Here is a 22,836-nt window from a genome sequence, read left to right as displayed (position 1 = left end):
AGTTAAAAAGTTTAAAATTAAGTTGCCTTTGCTGCGCAGAATTAGGCAGCACTGCACTAACGAGCCTTACTCTTAACGTAAAAGTAATATATGTACTTTGCTCTTAGAACACCTGGAATATGAAATTATCTGGAAGTTAAAAAGCAATACTTCTGGACCTCATAAGAAAAAAACAAGCAACAAAACGAAACCACTATAATGTACTACTGAAGGGAATGAAAAAAATCAGTCCTATGGTTTCCAGAGCTTCAGCAACCCATCTTCACTATAGGTCGCAATCAGGTTCTGGTGGGGATGGTGGGCGATACCGATTACATCCTTTTCGTGAACCTAGTTGGACAGAAATGGGGGGAAAAGTAATTAATAGATTTTCCCCCCCAGAACAGCGATCTAAGTGCTTAATACTCTCCCCACCTTTTAGACCCTTCTTCGGATCATTCTCTCCTTGGAGACCAAGTGCTCAGGATAGATGCATTAATCAATAGCAACAATCCAGGAGTCTAAATTTTCATCTTGGTTCAAACTCATTAAAAAAGATCACCTCAGATCTTCATATTTGGACAACCTTACAGTTCAGAGTCTTAAAAGTGGCCTTCACTAGACCATGCCTTCGGCCTTTTTGTTAGGTCAGTATAATCAAACGCCAAAGGAACAACGTATATGTATCGGTGAAAACCCGTCTCTAGAGGACGTATTTCATTATGTCTTATTATGCCCGATGTATAGGGAGCCTAGAGGTAAATTTCTGGATGGGATATTGAAAGGAGTAAACTTCTGTTCCGAACCTGAAAAACTGATTATTATTTTTACTATCAGACTCTGATGCACATGTGTTTTATAGAATGTCTCAATTTGCCCTGCCTGCTAAGAAGATACAAACCCTCAAGGCGCAAAGAAGGAATTTGTCTAGGTGTCCCAAATGAGAGCACTTTTAGTTCTAATGGATTTTTTTCTTTTATTGTATGATAATAGATTTGTGATCGTGTGATAACTATTGTCTTACTTTTTATCCAGTAACAAATTTTTAATCAGTCTTTTTAGAATGTTGTAAATATTTTAGGATACTCTGTAATGGCCTATGGCTATACAAATAAGCTCATTTGCTTGCTTGCTAATACTCTCCCCTTCAAATGAACTACAGGTTGAGTATCCCTTATTTGGACTGCTTGGGACCAGAAGTATTTCAGGTCTTTCCATATACTGGAATATTTTGGAATTTTTGCATACACATAATGAGATATCTTGGGGATGGGACCCAAATTCATTTATGTTTTATGTACACTTTATACACACAGCCTGAATGTAATTTTAAATAGTATTTTTAATAATTTTGTGTACGCTGAACCATCAGAAAGCAAGGGTGTAACTATCTCACCCGAATACCTGTATCAGCTGTTAAACAAGAGCAACAACAAACAAATTAACAGCAGGCTTTCAGTCTCCACCAGCGATGCATTGTGCACTGTATTTTATTTTTTTAGGTGAGAAGAAACATTGAAAGCAGGCAGCATGAATACATCTGCACGCCGGCTCGTTTTTGGATGAATCCGGATATGGGATGTCCAGATAAGGGATACTCTACCTGTACTAGCCAATGTAAACTTGAAAGACTGTGCAATATTTTAGGATTCTGACAAAGCAGTGTTTTCATTATCCTGCAAGACATTCAACAAGCGTCCTGAGAGTTCACAGTTCACATGCCTGATTCCTTGCAAGCCACATGGCCAGTTACTGGTGGCTACAGAGCTGTGGGGGAGGCTGGAACAGAAGGCCCCAGAGGAATGGGGTGATACAGAGGAGACTGTTTAGGGATCTGAGAGAAACCGTAAGAAAAGAGCTCAAGGCATTCTGCCAGAAAGAAGGAAGAGCTGGGGGGAAACGTCAGGGAGACGGCTACAGCAGGGCACGCTTATAGTCTCCTTGCCTGCCCAACACTTTCTGGCTGGCTAGCCTTTCAACGTTCCAAGCTGCTTGCTTACAGGAGCAAGTGGATGAGCAGAAGAGGACAAAGTCCTTGGTCACTGGCCTTGGGGACAAGAGGATCAAACAAGCAAGCTCTTCTGAAACCGAAGAGTATCGGCGTTCTCGGCCAGTGGAGAGGGGGCGTAACAGCTGGTCAATCCACACAGCAAACAAGGCAGTAAAATTTTTTGCCAGCCAGGCCTTTTCTCACCTTTAGGAGAACCTTGCAAACAAACCAAGCCTCTTTGGGGAAGGGCTCAGTGGTAGAGCATCTGCTTGACGTGCAGAAGGCCCCAGGTTCAATCCCCGGCATCTCCAGTTAAAGGGACTAGGCAAGTAGGTGATGTGAGAGACCTCTGCCTGAGACCCCGGAGAACCGCTGCCGGTCTGAGTAGACAAGACTGACTTTGATGGACCAAGGGTCTGATTCAGTATAAGGCAGCTTCATGTGTACACAAACTACTATTTAACCCCATTTCCACATCTAAGCACTATCCTTTTTTCAGACAGCCAGTATGTTTGCATAATGGACAGGGGTTTTGCTTTGTAACATTCCAGTGATATAAAGACCCAATGGGGAAATCATCAGCCAGGAAACACCCAGTTCTAATCTTGCCTCTGCCACTTACTTACTGGATTGCTTATCCACAATATCATCTCTATACTCCACATTTATGAATACACCCCTCCTCCCAGGAGCTCAGGGTGGTTTTCCCCTTCTGCATTTTACCCTCATTAGAACCCCGTGTGGAAGGCTAGACTAAATGAAAGTGAATGGCTCAAGTTTACCCAGTGAACTTCAGGCCAGAGTAGACATTCAAACCCAGATCTCCCTGGTCCTGGTCTGACACGCTAGTCCCTATGCTGCTCTGGCTTGCTCAATATAGGGGTAAGTAATACTGCTGTACTTCACGGGGATTGTTGTGCGTATTATTTGGATAATGTCAGTGAAGCGCTATCAAAAGGATAAACATCGGGATGTTTAGAGGATTAAAGTCTGAACTATGTGATAAGGCTAGCACTTGTCAGCTGCTCAAAGCTGCATTTAATAAGATAATACACACTTTATGCACCAAAGTTACAATAGGATCCAACCCACTGTGTATTAAGCCTTCATACAAGCACAGGGCTGCTGCTTTCACCAGTGACCATGCTTCACAGATTGAATTCACAATTCTGCCTAAGGCAGGGGTGTCAAACTCATTTGTTACGAGGGCCGGATGTGACATAAATGTCATTTTGGTCAGGCTGGGCCATGCCTCGCCAACCCAGATAGGCACTGGGGGGTGGCTGCCTCAGCTGGCTCGCGGGCCAGGTTAAGAGCTCTCAAGGGACTGGATACAGCCCGTGGGTCGTATGTCAGACACCCCTAATTTAGACAGAATGCTGAAAAGATCCTACCGGCTTCCATCAACCCTGTCATATGGAATCTGGCATGGTGTCACACAGAACCTTTGCGTCACGGTCTGCTACTCACAGTCAGAGTTCTCTCCAGCTTGCCGGTCACCGTGCTAAAACAATACAGCACAAAGTCCTCCCCCACGCAGTAGATCCACTCGCCGCGGGGAGAAAGGGCACAGCAGACAAAGTCACCACCTTCTCTCTTACCAGAGCTGAAGCTCCTCACAATCTACAGAATAATTAAAAAACAAAAACACAAATCAGCTGCCTCTATACAGTTGTTATGGCACTCTCGTCAATGAATACCTTTGGGGTGGGGTGGGGGGTGGAGAATAAGAGATGAAAGCCTGCAGGATCTAAAACCTAGAGGACCAGCAAAAAGCCTATTCTCTCCAGAATCAGAGGAGCATGCTTATTCGATTAGGTGCTGTGGAACACAGGCAAGATAATGCTGCTGCAGTCGCCTTGTTTGGGGGCTTCCTAGAGGCACCTGGTTGGCCCCTGGGTGAACAGACTGCTGGGTTTGATGGGCCTTGGGTCTGACCCAGCAGGGCTTTTCTTAAGTTCTTATTATAATTATATATAATTATATTAGGTGCTGTGGAACACAGGTAGGACAATGCTGTTGCAGCTGCCTTGTTTGTGGGCTTCCTGGAGGCACCTGGTTGGCCACTGTGTGAACAGACTGCTGGACTCGATGGGCCTTGGTCTGACCCAGCATGGCCTTATGTTCTTCAAACAGCAGGCGTAGTCATATGGGGGAAGGGAGTTAGAAGATGGCCAGCGGTGAGAGCAACCTGAAGACTCTGCTCCACTCTTCAGCCAAGTAAGCAGGGGCAAAGTACACAGATCACAGCTACACCGATGCCTGCAATGCAGCACGGTGGCTAAGCTGTGAGTCTGGAAGCCCACTGACCAAATCCCACCTCAGAGCCATGTACTCACAAGCCCCAGTCTCCTGCTGCTATCATACTGCCCTTGTACAAATCTATGGTGAGACCACATTTGGAATACTGTGTACAGTTCTGGTCACCACACCTAAATAAGGTTATTGCAGAGCTTGAGAAGGTGCAGAAAAGAGTAGCCAAAATGATCAGGGGACTAGAGCAACTGCCCTATGAGGAGCGGTTAAAACAGGGCTGTTTAGCTTGGAAAGAAGGTGGTTAAGGGGAGACATGATAGAGGTGTATAAAATTATGCATGGTGTGAAGAGAGTGGACAGGGAGAAGCTTTTCTCCCTCTCTCATAATACTGGAAAGCGGGGTCATCTGCTGAAGCTGGAGGATTAGAGATTAAAAACAGATAACAGGAAGTATTTTTTCACACAACGCATAGTTAAATTGTGGAACTCCCTGCCCCAGGATGTGGTGATGGCTCCCAGCTTGGAGGGCTTAAAAAGGGGAGTGGACATATTCATGGAGGAGAAGGGTATTCATGGCTATTAGTTAGAATGGATACTAGTCATGCTGCATACCTATTCTCTCTAGTATCAGAGGAGCATGCCTATTATTTTGGGTGCGGTGGAACACAGGCAGGATGGTGCTGCTGCAGCCGTCTTTTTTGTGGGCTTCCTAGAAGCACCTGGTTGGCCACTATGTGAACAGACTTGACGGGCCTTGGTTTGGTCCAGCATGGCTTTTCTTATGTTCTTATCCCCAGTCCTACGAACTAACAATACTGCCAACTCCACCTTACAGGGCTGCTGTGCAGATTACTGACAGAAAACGTATGTGAAGTGCTTCGGACTCTTGAAGGGTATTATATAAAAGGCTAAACAGTCTTGCTGCCGGCATCTGAATATGATGAGGAAATACCAACACGATCAAGGGGTGACAGAGCAGAGAAAAGGGGAAAGATCTGCAGAAGATTCTGAGCAGAGCTGATTTTTGTGTCATAGCATTGTTCAAAGTGCACCCCTCTGAAACAAAGCCAAGAATGTGAAAAAGGTGCATTAGGACCCCATGGAAAACAGAAACATGGAAAGACTAGGCAAGGGACACTATAATCCTCATGAGCCCAGGATACATTCCTCAGCAGGGCACTACATGAATGCACTGGTGTAAGGTGACTGCTTGATTTCTTGTGCACTGGCAACTTAATCAAGTACATTGGGTGGGGGGAGCACAGTTTCTCAGGAGGAGGTGTCAGTGTCCCCGTCTACTGACATGGCTACCTCCAGCAAGAAACAGCTTGAGGTTTGTGGCTCAGCCTTTCATACAGTGTGTGGGCAAGACACAAAGCAATACCCCATACACCCCTTTGTTTCCAATTTGATCTGGGAAATCTCCACTAGAACTACTTCCAGCACAAGCAAGAAACAAATAAAAAAGGGTGGCATGCCAGGCAGCTGGCAAAGGTGGGAACCCTTGCGCACCAATGTGCAGATGTTTAACTAAAGGATGGCTTAGTAGTATGATTTCGGAGCCCAGATTATCAGCCATAGCAGCCTAATGTCAAACCAGTGTCATGCTTTGTCATAACCATTTCCAAGTTGTCTTACAGTTCAGGGAAATGAGCACGGTGGAAAACCTGGCTTCCACCAGCCAACTACAGAATGATCCACACACCCACACCATCTCCCATGCATTTCAAAGCAGCTGGTCCCCAAACACATACCTGTCCCTGCATGTTCATAATGACCACGGTGTTCGACCTGTTGCAAACCACAAAGTGCTCTGGGTTTTTCGGCAGCAGGACCACGCTGTTCACTGTGATGTCCGTCCCCGCCGTACTGCCGAGCGATTTGAAGGTGTTGCAACACTCCGTCGTCTTCATGTTCCAAACCTGGGGAAACAGAACAATCAGAGTGGGGAAATCAATACAGAAAAGCCAAGTTCTGTCCCAGCAAAGGTTCAGTTCAGACTTCCCAAACAAGCCGAAGTTTGTGATGTGCAGAATCCAGGGCTCTTCCACTCCCTCTCTCCCTCCTCCTGACCGAGCAGTGAAATCCAGCCAAATTCCAATTCGTTGTACTGTCGGAAGATGGGCACCTTCACCAAACTGGAGTTTGGTTTCTCCCAAGGAACTTGTGTTCTTAACCTCATTTGGATCCTGCTAAACAACCCCAGTTACTGGGAAGGAAGCCAACTGCATCTTGGTACAGTGTTTTGCATGCTCATCTGTCACGGCAAACTGGAGTTACTTGAAGACTTCCATCTTCAGCCTCGGGGTAGCATGCAAAGGGAAGAGAGGGAGCAGAGCAAGTGCCCGATCCCGCCAATTAACCAGCTTGTGCCCATCATTAACAAATGCCTATTTATTTGTGATGCCTGAGCAAAACTGAAAGTCATACAACTCAAGCCTGGGCTATATAGATCGTAGCATGTGCGCCCGCCACCAAATCCCCATGGTAATACACATATACTGCGCAACAACCCCCCCCCCCAAAAAAAACCCAAGGATCATGCAAAATCCAGGCTTTTCCTCCACATGGACTTCTTGTTGCTGTAATGGGTATCTGGCTAGCTCAAAACCTCATTGGCCACTGTGTGAACAGACTGCTGGACTTGATGGGCCTTGGTCTGATCCAGTAGGGCCTTTCTTACGTTCTTAAAATAAGATGACCTCCTAAATTTTCATTTAAAGTTAGCCCAAAAGTGCTTGAACTCTGTCTGCTTGCAAACTCAGCAAGAATGGTAACCCAGAACATGAAACAGCTTTAAATCGCTTTAATACCAAGGTGGCTTACAGTTCAGGGAAACAATGTGGTTAAATCACATCATTTACTGCATTTGTGCAAATCCATGTTGGTAAAAAAAATATTTATAAGAGTTAATTGAGAGAACATTTTAGTGAATCTAAGGGCGCCTTCACATATACTGAATAATGCACTTTCAATCCACTTTCAATCCACTTTACAGCTGGATTTTACTGTGCGAAACGGCAGAATCCACTTGCAAACGATCATTAAAGTGCATTGAAAGTGGATCGAAAGTGCATTATTCGGTACGTGTGAAAGTGCCCGAACAAAACGCACGGCGTTCCCAGCTCAGCAGTTGGAGCTTACCTTGACAGTGCCGTCAGAAGACGCGCTGATAATGTAATGTCCATCCTGGGTAAAAGTCGCTTCGTTGACAAACGAAGAATGGCCGCGGAACTCCTTGAGGGTCTTCCCAGATTTCAAGCCGTGAATCCTGTTAACAGCAGAAGAGCGGCATCAGCACAAGCCAGGCCCATTGGTAAAACCCAGTGAACCAGAGGGTCCCCGCCTTACCTGATTGTCTGGTCGAAAGAGGCACTAAGAATCTGACTGCTGTCCTTCGAAAAACTCAGGCAGGTGACACCTTTACTGTGCCCTCGTTCGAATCGCCGCAGGCACTGCCCGCTCTGAATCTTCCACACCTGGGGAAGGGGGTAGAGAAGCAAAAACAGTTTGTGCCATTCACTGAGGGGTCTGGAGACCAGGTCCTATAAGGAAAGGTTGAAGGAGCTGGGTATGTTTAGCCTGAAGAGGAGAAGACTGAGGGTGACATGATAACCATCTTCAAGTACTTGAAGGACTGTCATTATAGAGGAGGGTGCCGAGTTGTTTTCTGTTACCCCAGAAGGTCGGACCAGAACCAACGGGTTGAAATTAAATCAAGAGTTTCTGTCTAGACATTAAGAAGAATTTTCTAACAGAACGGTTCCTCGGTGGAACAGGCTTCCTCGGAAAGTGGTAAGCTCTCCTTCCCTGGAGGTTTTTAAGAAGAGGTCAGATGGCCATCTGTCAGCAATGCTGATACTATGACCTTAGGCAGCTAATGAGAGGGAGGGCGTCTTGGCCATCTTCTGGGCATGGAGTAGGGGTCACTGGGGGTGTGAGGGGGAGAGGTAGTTGTGAATTTCCTGCATAGGGGGCTGGACTAGAAGACCCTGTTGGTACCTTCTATGATTCTATGAATGAAACCTTCAGGCCAATTAAAATAAACCCAACATCACTACTTCAAGCACTACCTAGGGAGCCCGACAAATTCAGGGGCTGTCGGGACCAAGAAAGAAATTAAGCTTGGGTAGGAGCTGATTGGTCACTGGGCTCAGCAAGTCATCCTCCAGGAATTTTCCTGGTGAATTAAATGGCCAGTCCACCCCAGTGTTAGGAACGTAAGCTCCTTGTCCAGCACCAGTCTCTCAAATGTTACCTCACCAACCATGGGGAAGACCATTTGGTCCCCAAATTTCAATCCTGGACGGATGCCATACTTCCAGAGTGCAGACAGACAGTCCTCGTTTGGGAATATTCGTAACTACCGCTATATATAGTAATGAGCTTGCTGGATTTGTGTGTGTGTTAAGTGCCGTCAAGTCGCTTCCGACTCATGGCGACCCTATGAATCAGTGTCCTCCAAAATTATCTTTAACAGCCTTGCTCAGGTCTTGCAAACTGAGAGCTGTGGCTTCCTTTAGAGAGTCAATCCATCTCTTGTTGGGTCTTCCTCTTTTCCTGCTGCCTTCAACTTTTCCTAGCATGATTGTCTTTTGCAGTGACTCTTGTCTTCTCATAATGTGCCCAAAGTACAACAGCTTCCGTTTAGAATTTTAGTTTCTAGGGTCAGTTTAGGCTTGATTCGATCTATAACCCACTGATTTGTTTTTTTGGCAGTCCATCATATCTGCAACACTCTCCTCCAACACCACATTTCAAAGGATTGCTGGATTTATCCAGCCGTAAATCACACACTGGAGGAACATAAAAACATAAGAAAAGCCCTGATGGATCAGACCAAGGCCCATCAAGTCCAGCAGTCTGTTCACACAGTGGCTGAACAGGGGCCTCTAGGAAGCCCCCAAACAAGACAACTGCAGCAGCACCATCCTGCCTGTGTTCCACAGCACCTAAGATAGTAGGCATGCTCCTCTGATCCTGGAGAGAATAGGTATGCATCATGACTAGTATCCATTTACTAGTCCTCCATGAACATGTCCACTCCCCTCTTAAAGCCTTCCAAGTTGGCAGCCATCACCACATCCTGGGGCAGGGAGTTCCATAATTTAACTATGCGTTGTGTGAAAAAATACTTCCTGTTATCTGTTTTGAATCTCTAACCCTCCAGCTTCAGCAGATGACCCCGCGTTCTAGTATTATGGGAGAGGGAGAAAAGCTTCTCCCTGTCCACTCCAGGAACTGCAATAAATCTGCAACAAATCTGGAAGTCAGGCCTATACAAGCGGTTTCAGCCTGTGGACAACAATGATACGACTGAGCCATTCATTTTAAATGGGGAAAGTGTCACTTGAAGAACACTGCATGAAGAGAACCCTCCTTCTGCTCAAAAGGTCTGGAGCAGGCAGAGCTGGGGTGAATTCAGGATGCAGAGTTCTTTAAACAAATCCTAAATGAAGTTAGACAGACTGCCTCTTAGGACAATCTTATGAAGGTCACTGAGGGTTCCATTATTATTATTATTATTATTATTATTATTATTATTATTATTATTATTATTATTATTCAGTTTATATCCCGCTCTCTTCCCGGGCTCAGAGCAGCTAACATTTGTTGTTAAAAACGCGCCATAAAATACAATTCAGCACAATACACAAAATAAAGCATTAAAAACTGATTTCATCAACTGGCGCACAATAATAAGACACTGAACTACTGTGGGTTGGGGGAAGGCAATCAGGACCCCCCGCAATCCAGCAGGATGGAACAAATTGTTAAGGCTTTTCGAGGTTAAAAAAAGCACAGTACCAGATGTTCCCATCTCAAGGTGGCTTCATGAACTAGAATTGCCAGCCAAAGGAAAGTCCACAGCAGGTCAACGTCTGCGGAAGGCACACTGCACACCACCAGTAGATTATGTTCAAGGAACCCAACCAGGTGGGCATTACTTACACGGTCCAACAGTAAGCACAGGATATTAATGCAACATTTGATTCCTGAGGTCTGACAGGTTTCAAAATCGGTGCACTAAATGCTGGCTACCACTAGCCAGGGAAAATATGTTTCCTGTGAGCTCCTCTCAGAGAGAGTCAGCTGCAATTCACGCACACTGTCAGGTAGTCGCAGAAGAATTGATAACCAATTATTTGTTCCTATAGCCCTGCTGCCAGAAATTGCAGGGCCAGGAGAAAGTGAGAGTTAGCATGGCATAGTAATTAGGAGTGGTGGACTCTAATCTGGTGAACCAGGTTGGTTTCCTCACTCCTCCCCATGAGCAGGGGACACTAATCTGGAGAACCAGGTTGGTTTCCCCACTCCTACACATGAAGCCAGCTGGGTGACCTTGGGCTAGTCATAGTTCTCTTACAGCTCTCTCAACCCCACCTACATCACAAGGTGTCTGTTGTGAGGGGAAGGTGCTTGTAAACCAGTTTGATTGGTAGAGAAAGTTGGCATATAAAAACCAACTCTTCTTCTTCTGCAGGCAGGAACGTCACCTCTGCTTTACAGGTGAGTACTGCAAAAGCACAGACTGATTTCCGGTGCCCGGAAAGACCGGTTCCCAAAGCAGAACTGTAGCTGGGATCACCCTTGGCCATAAGCCAGGATCAGGATAGGCACTGCAGAAACTACTACACAGGCCAGAGATTCTTTCACTTTTCAAGCAGAACAGAAAAGCGCGACTCAGCTTTTAATCAAGAAATAAGCAGGCTTCAACCCTCAGGTGTTCAGGAAACACGGCTTAATAAAACCTTTCTGGGTACCCGGATTAATTTTTCCGGCTTCTAGTTCCCCAGTATTGCATACCTTGATCTTGCCATCCTGGGCACCAGTGGCTAACATTTCGGTGTCCCGGCTGAAGCACATGCACAGCACTGCATCGTCCATCATCATAAAGTTATCCTGAGCCTGGTACTTCAGGTCCTGAACAAAACAGTGGTGCTTACATCTCAGTCAATGAAGCAGGAGAAATGAGGAGAAAGCCAGGATAGCCCAACAGCCAAACGCATATAACATTCATACACAGAGCTGCCTTATCCTGACTGGTTCACTACTCCGGTAGTGGATCTCTGAGACCCAATACAGGGCCAGAACCAACGGGTTGAAATTAAATCAAAAGATGTTCCGTCTAAACATCAGGAAGAATCTTCTAACAGTTAGAGCGGTTCCTCAGTGGAACTGGCTTCCTCGGGAGGTGGTGAGCTTTCCTTCCCTGGAGGCTAGATGGCCATCTGTCAGCAATGCTGATTCTATGACCGTAGGCAGATCATGAGAGGGAGGGCACCTTGGCCATCTTCTGGGCATGGAGTACGGGGTCACTGGGGGTGTGTGGTGGGGGAGGTAGTTGCGAATTCCCTGCATTGTGCAGGGGGTTGGACAAGATGACCCTGGTGGTCCCTTCCAACTCTATGATTCTATGACCCTCTAAGTCAGGGGTGTCGAACTCATTTGTTATGAGGGTCAGATATGACACAAATGTCACTTGGTTGGGCCGTGCCATGCCTCGCCAGCCCAGATCGGGACTGGGGGGTGGCTGCCTTGGCTGGCAAGACCAAAGTGGGCTCCCCAACCCAGATCGGGACTGGGAGGGGTGGCTGCCTCAGCTGGCTGGATAAGAGCTCTTAAGGGGTTGGATCCAGCCCCCGGACCGTATATTTGACACCCCTGCTTTAAGTCCTGCTACATGAGTTTCTTTTTAATGGGACGTCCCAGGGACTGAACCTAGGATGTTACACATGCAAAACATATGCCTGGCCACTGGGCTATACCCCCTCCTCCTATTGAATCCAAATCAACAAGTCCATCATGGTCAGAAGTCGATGTTATACAGCAAATGTGAGATTCCCAACGCCATGTTTCCCACCTAGCATGGATGTGGGATGGGGAGACAGGATACATGAACTACTATTTCCTTCACTACTCTTTCCCTATGATCTCCCCGCTCCCAGCTGTGCTTCTTCCCTGTCCCAGAGGTCAGCAGAGGAAAACTAGCAGGCAGAGAAGGATTTAACATCCTTCTGCTACTTCTTAGCTGTAATTAATTACCCCAATCTTTAAGCTATGTCAGGCAAGACTTCTGACATCCCATTTGCCGCACAAGGTTTAATTTTCACCTCGTTCTTGAACTTCATGCCGCATTCATGAATCTCAAATTGACAAAATTTTAAAAAATTGAAATATGACATCTGGCTGCACAAATTATATCCTACCCTCCCAATTTCATTCAAATTCCATTTGGAAAGACAGCACAAACTGCAATTAAGTAAGTATTACCTATTCACTAGTATTAAATGCAATCAAATAACTGATCAAGAACACTTATGTGTCACCCTGTATTCTACTGGCTGGTCAAGAAAGTCCATGCTGCTTTACCTTCCTGATTTTCCCAGTGGTGAAGTTCCATACTTCAATGAATCCATCTACAGAGCCAGTGACCAGATACTGGCCATCTGGAGAAAACCGGGCACACTCCACATGTGACTTTTGGCCAAACTGTTCAAAACAAACACAAAACAAAAAATAAATAAGGATTTCACACAATTGTGGTTCCACACTGACAATTCTCAGGTTTGCTTTTGCTAAAAACTGAACAGTCATGGATTTAACATCAGCCCTGTAGATACTGCTGGCTGGAACTTGACAAAAACACAAAAATGAGGCTCTTTTGGAATGATGCAAGCTGGAAACAGAATAGATAAAAATTCTAATCTGAAATATATCAAAGAGGGGCCCACCTTAATATGCCTGCTGAGCTGGGTGGGGAACTTTTCCTCTTCAACGTCCTTTACGGCAGCTTTACCTCTGAACAAGTCGATGGTCATACCTGGAGGAAGCAGCCCCTGATGCTGCTGCCATTTCAAGGCCTGCAAAAATCAGAGAGGATTCAAGGATCCAATCTGAACGATATTCCTAAAATCTGTCTCCACAATGAACAAACACGCCATTTATTAAAAACAATCCCACGTGAAGTAGGTGTTTACTAAAGCAAAGTTTATGTATTTCAGTCTGTCCCGCCTCAGTATTTTAACAATTTCACAGGGTGCAGATCTGGGGGGAGGGGGGAAATACCTGTCCTAGCAGTGCCATAAGACGAGACGGAGGCACCACACTGACTTCACCAGCCAAAGCTTGGGCAATTGCAGCTCTCCGTTTCTCCTTGCTGCTCCCATCTGGGTATGCCTAGTAGAGAACGACATGAGGACTAATAACTTTCTTTAGTAAGAACCATCAAATCCACAAGATATCTGCATATATCTTGTATTTAATAAGGATTATTAGCTGCTACAGGGATGCAAATATGCAACTACGAATCCATATTTGATATGACATACATTTCAACCAACAAATACTTTGGTTTAAGTCTCTGGGAACTGAAGACTCTTGCCGGAAGTAGACAAACAAACAAAAAATCCCTGATGCATGTTATTGTTTTGTTTGTTTTATAAAGTTTATAATAAAATATGTTTTTAAAAAATCCCTGATGTTCTCAGAACATCACATACTCGAGCAGAATAATCAAAATGCATCAATTCTGGACTAGTTCTACTATAACACTGAAATGAGGATTCGGTCACAGGGCCAAGGCCGATCTCCTCCCCAAAACAGTTCTGTGTCACACATGAGCGCCACTATTATTAACGGAGCATTCCTAAACTTAGGTTTACTCAGGACTCTTAGAAGCATGTAAATGTTGAGTAGCTGAGCAACACTTGCATGCAATACTAAACCAAAGGTATGCAAGAGGGGAAGCGCACATGATTCTATCATATAATCTCAACCCCCAACTTTGGTCCCCAAAAGCTTACAAGCTATGCTCAAAACATCCCAAACAGCTGTAAACCAAAAGACGTGAATAACGACTTAAAGCATTTTATTGCTTTTCAGAGGCAGATACAATTTGTCTCTCTTTTGGAAAACAGATAGGTCAGGTACAAACAATGCAATCCTGAACAGAGTTACATCTTTCTATGGTTACTGAAGTCAATAGATTTAGAGGGGTATAAATCTTCTTAGGACTGGACTGAAAAGGGGAAATTGTTTTACCCTAGGTTTCATATGAGGAGCATGCATTGGATTACCCAAGCAGATAATGGCTTCAATACGGTTTATTTATGTGAATTTCAGACTGTGACATTTCAAGTAATGTGTATTAAACACCAATTAAAATATTAAAAGCAAGAAAGGACAACCTGGATGGGAAACAGAAAAGAAGAAAAGTTGGTTTTTATATGCTGACTTTCTCTACCTTTTAAGGAGAATCACTGGCTTACAATCACCTTCCCTTCCTCTCCCCACAACAGACATCTTGTGAAGTAGGTGGGGCAGTGAGAGAGAGAACTGTGACTAGCCCAAGATCACCCAGCTGGCTTTATGTGTAGGAATGCGGAATCAAACCTGGTTCTCCAGATTAGAGTCCACTGCTCCTAACCACTACACCATGGCATTTATTTCTTCAGATTATACCCTCTACTGACAAAAAATATTCATAAATGTAGTCTCAGGCCCAGGAATATGAAAAGTATTGAAACTGCAAGACATGCAGTTCTATTTATCACGAATGCTGGATTCAAATGAAAGAGCAAGCTAAAACACACACACACACACACACATATATATATATAGATATAGATATAGATAGATATATAGACATTATTGGTATATACCTCACGTGGATCGAAGTAGGACCTAGCCAAAAGATTCTCAAGGTGAATATATCGCTCTGGTTGGGTCTGCTTCAACATGATCATGGGATCAGTCTGTCTCAGGAGGGATCTGGCAGCACCCAGTTCACGAAGCTCTATCAATTCCAAAACAACCTGAAACATAAGAGCAACAGCAATTACAGAATCATCATAATACAAGTGTAGCTTTTCTGGGAATAGGAAGCTGAGTTGTATAAACAGAACAGCAGACTTCTTAAGCAGGTTCTGGCCCAGATTCCTAAACTAGGCAACTTTGGAGTAGATGTCATTAGTATTATAAAGACGCACAACATAATAAGCCTCCAGATGCTACTGTTCCAGTCCTTCATGCCAGTCAGGTGGCTACAGGTGAACGAGTTGAAACTGAAATCCTGACAAGAGGGAGGGGAGGCTGGCCTCAGGTGGGATTCTGATTCCCTCTACAGCCCTGGTTCCCAACAGGTGTCCGCGAGAACTAAATTAAGGTCCGCGAAACAGTTATAAACCCATAATAAATTAATATATACGCGTGCGGCGTGGCAGCAGCTCATGGGTGCAGAGCGCGGCGGCGTGCGGCGGTGACTTGCGGGAGCAGCGTGCGACGAGTAAGGAACATGCAGGGGCGGGGAGGCCGGGGGAGGGTGCAAGCGAGCCTCACGGCTCATGCCACTTCGCATCCGCACCCACGTAGCGCAAGTCGTGTCGCACGCATTAAGTACCTACTTTGCTTTGCTCAGGGCTGTGTCCGTGACTACTGTTTAGTGAAGTGATTTGACGGTTCCAGAGTAACGGTAAGTCCTTCAAATTTGTATTAACCTCTAAGATACCTACGAAATATGCGCCATGCTCCCCCGCGACCTGCGGCGCACGCCATTTGGTGGCAGTACATGTAGTTCTGATGAACGCGACACAAAAAACCATCTGGTTCATTTTTCACTGAAGTTACACACTATTGGTAAATTGTTTTGAGCTATTGACCACTGTATCTCTTATAAAAATAGTTATTCAATCACATACCATAGAGAAGGAGCTTTTATTTTTAATTTGGATGTTGGATTTAGGATTTGCCATGAAAAAAATAATAAAATACTAGGTGGTGGTGTAGCTGGGACCCATGGGTCCCAACCCAAAATGGCGTCCATTTGCGCTTGACCGTACGGTCCCAGACTGGGATGTGAGAGGTTAATTTCAATTAATCAACTCAGCCTATCGCAGTCCATTGTTGGACATAATTAGTGTATTAATTTATTGATTCGAAATGACATAGTTATGGAAATGAATTTTGATTGCGTCAATGGCGTCAAAAAAGAGAAAATACGACAATCGTTACATTAAATTCAGATTTACCTCCATTGAAAGTAATGGAGAAATAAAACCACAGTGCGTTATATGTGCAACCGTTTTCGGAAACGATGCTCTGAAGCCGGCAAAATTGAAACGCCACTTAGAAACGGTCCATCCTAATTTATCTGACTGACCACCTGAATTCTTTGAAGGTAAATTAGAGAATCTGAAAAAGATGAAACTCGGGCCTAGCGGTTCAAGATATGCGTCATCGGAAAAAACATTAGTCGCGTCGTTTGAGATATCGAAATTGATAGCGCAATCAAAAAAACCACACACAATAGGAGAAACACTCGTCAAACCTTGTTTGTTGATAGCTGTCGAAGAAGTTTTAGGGATGGAAGCCAACAAGAAAATACAAGAAATACCTCTATCGAACAACACAGTAAAAGCTGGAATGTGTCAAATGACATCGAGGAGCAGCTTGTTTCGAAAATAAAAAATTCACCACGTTTCGCTTTGCAGAGTGATGAAACAACAGACGTTTCTAATTGCAGTCAGTTGCTCGTATCTGTCCGCTTTTTAGACGACAACAACACTATTAAAGAGGAATTATTGATTTAGCAGAAACTGGAAACGACGTCATGAATATAATAGCGGAGTATTTTGAGAAACATAGCATTATGTGGGAAAAGCTTGCTGGCTTCTGTACGGATGGCACTCCAGCCATGTTAGGATCACGCTCCGGTCTAGCAACATTAATAAAACAGAAGAATCCTTCAGCAATAACAACTCATTGTATCATACATCGTCAGGCATTAGCTTCCAAGACTCTTCCTAAAAGCCATGTTAATACCATGGAAATGGCCATAAAAGTGGTCAATGTTATTAAGAGCAGCACCTTAAATACACGCCTTTTTAAAAAACTGTGCACTGAAATGGACTCCGATCATGAGACTCTTCTTTTCCACAATGAAGTTTGTTGGCTATTGAAAGGCTATATGCTGGGAAGGTTATTTGAACTAAGAAAAGAGGTTGAGTTGTTTCTAGCCGAGAAGAAAATTAAGAATTTACTAGAGCAGTTTTCTGATTCGAAAAGTCAGATGCATTTGGCTTATCTTGTGGATATTTTCTCACATTTGAATAAACTAAACTTACAGTTGCAAGGTTCTGGAAACATAAATTTAGCAGGTGTGGGAAACATTTTTATGTCTGAAGACAAACTGCGTGCCTTTATTTGCAAACTTCAATTATGGGTAGGTAAAGTTGGCGAAAACAATTATCCTGCGTTTGTGACATTAAAAACACTGGTCGATGATAGTAAAAATGACATGATCACCGCGAATATACAAGACAACATCAGAAGTCATCTGCAAATGCTGGTCGATGAATTCCACTGTTACTTCCTGGAATATAACCAGACCGAATCAAAAGATACCCAAAAGCTGATTCACAATCCTTTTGGTATTGCTGTTGAAGAGGTTGCAGAAAAAATCCAGGAAGAGCTCATTGAATTCCAAAATGATAGGCACTGTAAGGATGCGTTTGAATCAGTTTCTCTTGAAGAGTTCTGGTGTAAAAAAGCAATTTCATATCCTACAGTTCGGGGATTCGCCTTGTGATATCTTATGCTCTTCTCCACAACTTATTTATGCGAACAAGGGTTTTCTGCTTTGCTTATAATTAAGAACAAGACCAGAAATCGATTGGAAGCAAGTGATGATATTCGTGTAGCTCTGAGCAACAGTATTAGCCCCAGAATTGCCCAGCTTGTAAAAAGGATGCAAGCTCAAAAATCACATTGATTTTCAAATAAAAGTTCTCTATTATAAAAAATATATTCAAATATTATTCTAAGTTTAATGTTTAACTAACAGTTATGATTAAAGTTTATTTTCAAATTCTCTGAATTTTTATTTTGAACCTTGGGGTCCCTGCGCCGAACAAAAAAGTCCTAGTGATCCCTGGTCAAAAAAAGGTTGGGAACCACTGCTCTACAGAGTGCAGTTTCCACAAAGAACTCAGTGAAGAACTCCGTAAAGGGCTTAGAAGGCTTATTAGAGCCAGTCCTCTTGCTAGAGCAGGTGAATGGGGGGGGGGGGCAGCAAAAATGAAGGAGTTGGGTTTTTATAAGCCAATTTTCTCTAACTTTTAAGGAGACTCAAACCGACTTACAATGTCCTTCCCTTCCCCTCCTCACAACAGACACCTTGTGAGGTAGGTGGGGCTGAGAGAGTTCAGACAGAACCGTGACTAGCCCAAGGTGAGCTGGCTTCATGTGTAGGAGTGGGGAAACCAACCCAGTTCACCAGATTAGAGTACGCCGCTCATGTGGAGGAGTGGGGAATCAAACCCGGTTGTCCAGATTAGAGTCCACCGCTCCTAACCACTACACCACACACCTCTATGCGGCTGCATGGCAAACCCACCCTTCGCTTCACCGTCCCCTTCCTTGCTAATGTGTAATCCCCTGCTAGCTAGACAAGGACTTTCTCAGTTGTGGCCCCCCATGTGCCGCAGCAGCCTCCTGCAAGACATGAGGAAGGCTTCCGCCCCTTCTTGACCTTCCAGAAAAGGCTGTAAAATGGAGTTATTAAGGACAGCATTTGGGACTAAGGATGCTGGAAAACCGAAACCGATACCCTTGTAAAAAATTGCCAATATATTTGCTATTATGTAAAGAATTTTTTTATTTGTATTGCCTGAATTATCTTATTATAATTTTTTATTTATACATTTGCCGAGAATAAAAAATGGCCATACTACCAAAGATTCAAAACTGATCAAATGCTACACAGAACAAGAGAGTAGAATTCAGGACTGTATTGGTACAAACTGCAGGAGATGTCGGGGTCATATCTTTAATGCTCCCCTATACAATAAGGGGTGGATCTTTCCAGATTTTCAACCAGCAGAAGGAGGGGGAGGGGCTCCCTGTTGACAGCTGGAAAAGCTATGCTTGCGTGACTCTTGTGTACAAAAACCACAATGGGTGGGTCAACAGCGAGGTAGGGTATTGTGCAAAATTAAGAAGAGACCCTGACAGAATCCATCCTAAAGCTTCTGGCATGTAGCAAACTAGCTCATCAAGGAAAAGGTTATGTTAACATCCCCCATGCAGATTTATTTATCACAAAAAGGAATATATATCAATATGACCCACAGCACCACTTGACGTCTGACACAGTACCATCCACCACCTCATTCTGCATATGTACCAGGGAGCAAAATCTCAGAGCCGACAGTATTGTTTTATACTTACTATGACCTGTGACATCTTCACAGAACAAAGGCTTTTTATAAATATGCAACAACATCACCGAGAAATAAACAATCATTTTGTTGCTGCTCTTGGGAATAACAAAGATACAGAAGATTACTGCATGAAGAGTGCGCACCTGCTCATACAGATCGATGAGTGTTTTGTCTGGTAGCTTCAATGACTGTATCGCCTGCAGGACCGTATCCCAGTGACCACTGTTAATGTCTGCCACAAAGCTCTCAATGCTGTCCACGGTGTTCAGTGAGACGGTGGTTTCTTCCTGCAGGGTGGCCAAGGCCCGATGCAAGCTGTTCTCCTTCAAGTACTGCATGATCAGCCGGATGACACTTTGAGGAGAACATACGGTGGAAACAGTTAATCTGCGTACAGAATCTATGTGTGTGTGTTTCACCCACACAAGACAGGAAAGAAAAATCCATCTTACCAATATCTACTAGTGTATAGGGAAATCCCTCTTCATCTCTAACACATCCTGGCTACTCCAGAGAAAAGAGGGGCAGCACTAACCCTATAATGCTAGGATCTGGAGTCACCTACCCCTACAAGTGTGGTATCTTTAAAAGCACTGCCACAAATAATATATTTACATGAGGACAAATGTTTTGGAGGCTATCATACTTTGGTCACATCATGAGAAGGCAAGAGTCATTGGAAAAGACAACAATGCTATGAGAAGTTGAAAGTAGCAGGAAAAGAGGACGCCCCAACATGAGATGGATTGACTCAATAAAGGAAGCCACAGACCTCAGTTTGCAAGACTGTTAACAATAGAACATTTAGGAAGTCATTAATTCATAGGGTCCCCAGAAATCAGAAGTGACATGATGACACCTAACACACAAACATTTCTACTATTTAAACTTAAACGTAAGTTAGCATCTCTGTTAATGGATGATCATGTTAAAAAATACCAAGAACAGCCGCATGTCCTCAACACAGGAACTATGCATCTGAAATTAAGGTAAAGGTAGTCCCCTGTGCAAGTACCGGGTCATTCCTGACCCATGGGTGATGTCACATCCCGACGTTTACTAGGCAGACTTTGTTTCCGGGGTGGTTTGCCAGTGCCTTCCCCAGTCATCTGATATTACACATGCGCAAAACAGGCACTAAAGAAGAGATAAAAAATTGGACTTATTTTTCCTAAATACAGAACTGATCCATCTTCCCAACATGTTGTTCCAATTTTCCCCTGTCCTGTTATTAAGCAACTAATTAATTCTGAAACAAGAAAGATGCCACCTGAACAGATGCAATTGTCATTTCTGACACCCACCCTCTGTTCCCCTGTGAAAAATAAAGAAACTATGAATAACCAAATTGGGTACAGTGCAATAGAGTGGGAGCTGTTTCCTGTTTAACATCACAACCCTATGCCAGAATGACTCCAATTTGACCTGACTTTCCACCGCCACCACCATCACCAAGCCTGTTTCAGTGGCCACAGAATGCCATATCTCTGCAGAGCAACGCACTGTAGATGTGACCGTCTTATGCTCGCTAGGTGGCCTCAGGCAAGTTCATCTTTCTGAGCCTCAACCCATCATCTGCAATATGACAACAATAATGCAAAATTATATGACAACTCAAAGTTGTTATAAACAGCCCCAATACATCTGCTCCTAAAATAAATTAGAAGTCTGGCGTCTCCTCCCTATGTTCAGGGGCACAAATCATTCTGGGAATAGGAAGCCAGCTGCTATCAACACTTCCAAATTCTGTATTTTTGCTTCTGCCCACCTGCCTTCAACATGTATGCATACCACACTCAACACCATCCACTCTGAACCCTCAGAAGGGGCTAAGGATACACAGTTTTAAAAAAGATATTAACCTGATTAAAAAAAAATGCTACACCACTGCCAAGTGTTATTCATTTAGACAGCCATGTTGCATATTAGCAGAGTGCCAGACTACATAACCCCTTAAAGCTTGCTGGGTGACACTGTGCCAGTCATTCCATCGCAACCTCACCGGGTCGTTGTCGTGAGGACAACCAACCTCACAGGGCTGTTGTTGCGAGGCTACAATGGAAAGGTGGAAAAGCAAGCACGCAGCCCTGAGCTACTTGGAGAAGGGGAGGGATAACAATGTACTAAACTAATTAATTTAGAAGCTAAAATGACTAATCTGAGGCTATCATACTTTGCTTGCATTATGAGAAGACAAGAGTCACTGGAAAAGACTGTCATGCTAGGAAAAGTCGAAGGGAGCAGGAAAAGAGGAAGACCCAACAAGAGGTGGATTGACTCAATAAAGGAAGCCACAGCCCTCAATTTGCAAGATCTGAGCAAGGCTGTCAAAGACAGGACATTTTGGAGGACTTTCATTCATAGGGTCGCCATGAGTCGGAAGCCACTTGACGGCGACTCAGGAGAAGCATGCAACATTTATTACTACATTGAAAGGCCTTCTAGGGGACGGGAGAAGGGAAGAGCAACGGTTCCATTTGAGGGCTTCCCTCAGGAAGAAGGGCTCGAAAAGCATGGAGACTGAGAGGGGGAGGGAGGTCTCTGAGGCCGAAGAAACACGAATAAGCGAGGGGAGGCCGGAGCAGATCCCTCCCGGCCCGGCCCGGCCTCGCTCTCTCTCTCGCCCTCGCCTCACGAGCCCGCCCCAGCGCACTCACTCCGAGGACTCGATTTCGATCGACATGACGAGCCGATTGTTGCCTCCGCCGCTTCTCCGGCTCCCCAACGCCACCCAACGCCGCTTCCGCCCCGACGCACATCCGCTTCCGGTTCAAAGGGCCCGCCGACGGGAGACGCCGACGCCGCGCGGCGCGACGAGGGGTCACGTGACGACTCGCCCGCTTCCCCCCCAGGCGCCGAAGCTGCCGTTCCCTAGGCAACCGCGGGGCTCCCTAGCGGCGGTGGCCTCAGGCGACGTGGGCGCGCTCTTTGCTGACGTCACCCCCTCCTCCGGAAATGGGCCCCGCTCTCCATTCGCTCTCTTGATGCCTGGGAGGTTTTTGCCTTGGGTTTGCCTCTCTCTGAATGCACACTTCCCCCATCTGAATTATCAGAACTCTGCATGGGGGGCTTATTTTTGAGTTTTGAGAATTCGGATGGGGGGGAAATGTGCATTTAGAGAGAGGCAAGCCCAAGGCCAAACCTCCCATTCATAAATGGCAGTCTTGCACAGCTATATCAATTACTCCAGGATTGCTATTGTTTTGTAATGCCCAGATATAAGGGCTGGTTGAGAACACTATGTATTCATACTGAGACAGCAAGGTAGACTTCCCCTGACTATGGAAGACCCACTGATTTAGCAATTGGTAATAATCTCTTTTCCTTTCTGTAAATGTATTGAAATGTATTAGGGCAGCCAGGGAATAGCTTGTTGCTGGGCAGAATATC

General features: G+C 44.7%; 1 protein-coding gene across 1 annotated transcript; it reads right to left on the bottom strand.

The window, feature by feature from the left end:
* Nucleotides 1-200: 200 nt before the first annotated feature.
* SMU1 (SMU1 DNA replication regulator and spliceosomal factor) lies at nucleotides 201-22,163 on the bottom strand. Its single transcript, XM_056848006.1, has 12 exons — nucleotides 22,104-22,163; nucleotides 19,590-19,800; nucleotides 14,890-15,042; nucleotides 13,295-13,405; nucleotides 12,961-13,089; nucleotides 12,599-12,718; nucleotides 11,033-11,149; nucleotides 7,577-7,704; nucleotides 7,370-7,496; nucleotides 5,980-6,147; nucleotides 3,440-3,592; nucleotides 201-330 (listed from the first exon to the last, which is right to left on the bottom strand). Exons 1-12 carry the CDS (start codon nucleotides 22,127-22,129, stop codon nucleotides 232-234), a joined length of 1,542 nt encoding a protein of 513 aa, XP_056703984.1. The 5' UTR covers nucleotides 22,130-22,163; the 3' UTR covers nucleotides 201-231.
* Nucleotides 22,164-22,836: the final 673 nt, after the last annotated feature.

Source organism: Euleptes europaea, chromosome 4 (genome assembly GCF_029931775.1).
Source record: "Euleptes europaea isolate rEulEur1 chromosome 4, rEulEur1.hap1, whole genome shotgun sequence".
NCBI lineage: Eukaryota > Metazoa > Chordata > Lepidosauria > Squamata > Sphaerodactylidae > Euleptes > Euleptes europaea.
The sequence above is the reverse complement of the archived record's forward strand: the minus strand, read 5'-3'. Positions and strand labels throughout refer to the sequence as shown.

Coding starts and splice junctions, on each gene's coding strand:
- SMU1 (XM_056848006.1), bottom strand. CDS start 22,129: ATGTCGATCGAAATCGAGTCCTCGGA. Junction 13,090..13,294: donor TTATGGCACTGCTAGGACAG/GTATTTCCCCCC, acceptor TGATTTTTGCAG/GCCTTGAAATGGCAGCAGCA. Junction 3,593..5,979: donor TTATGAACATGCAGGGACAG/GTATGTGTTTGG, acceptor ATTATTCTGTAG/ATTGTGAGGAGCTTCAGCTC.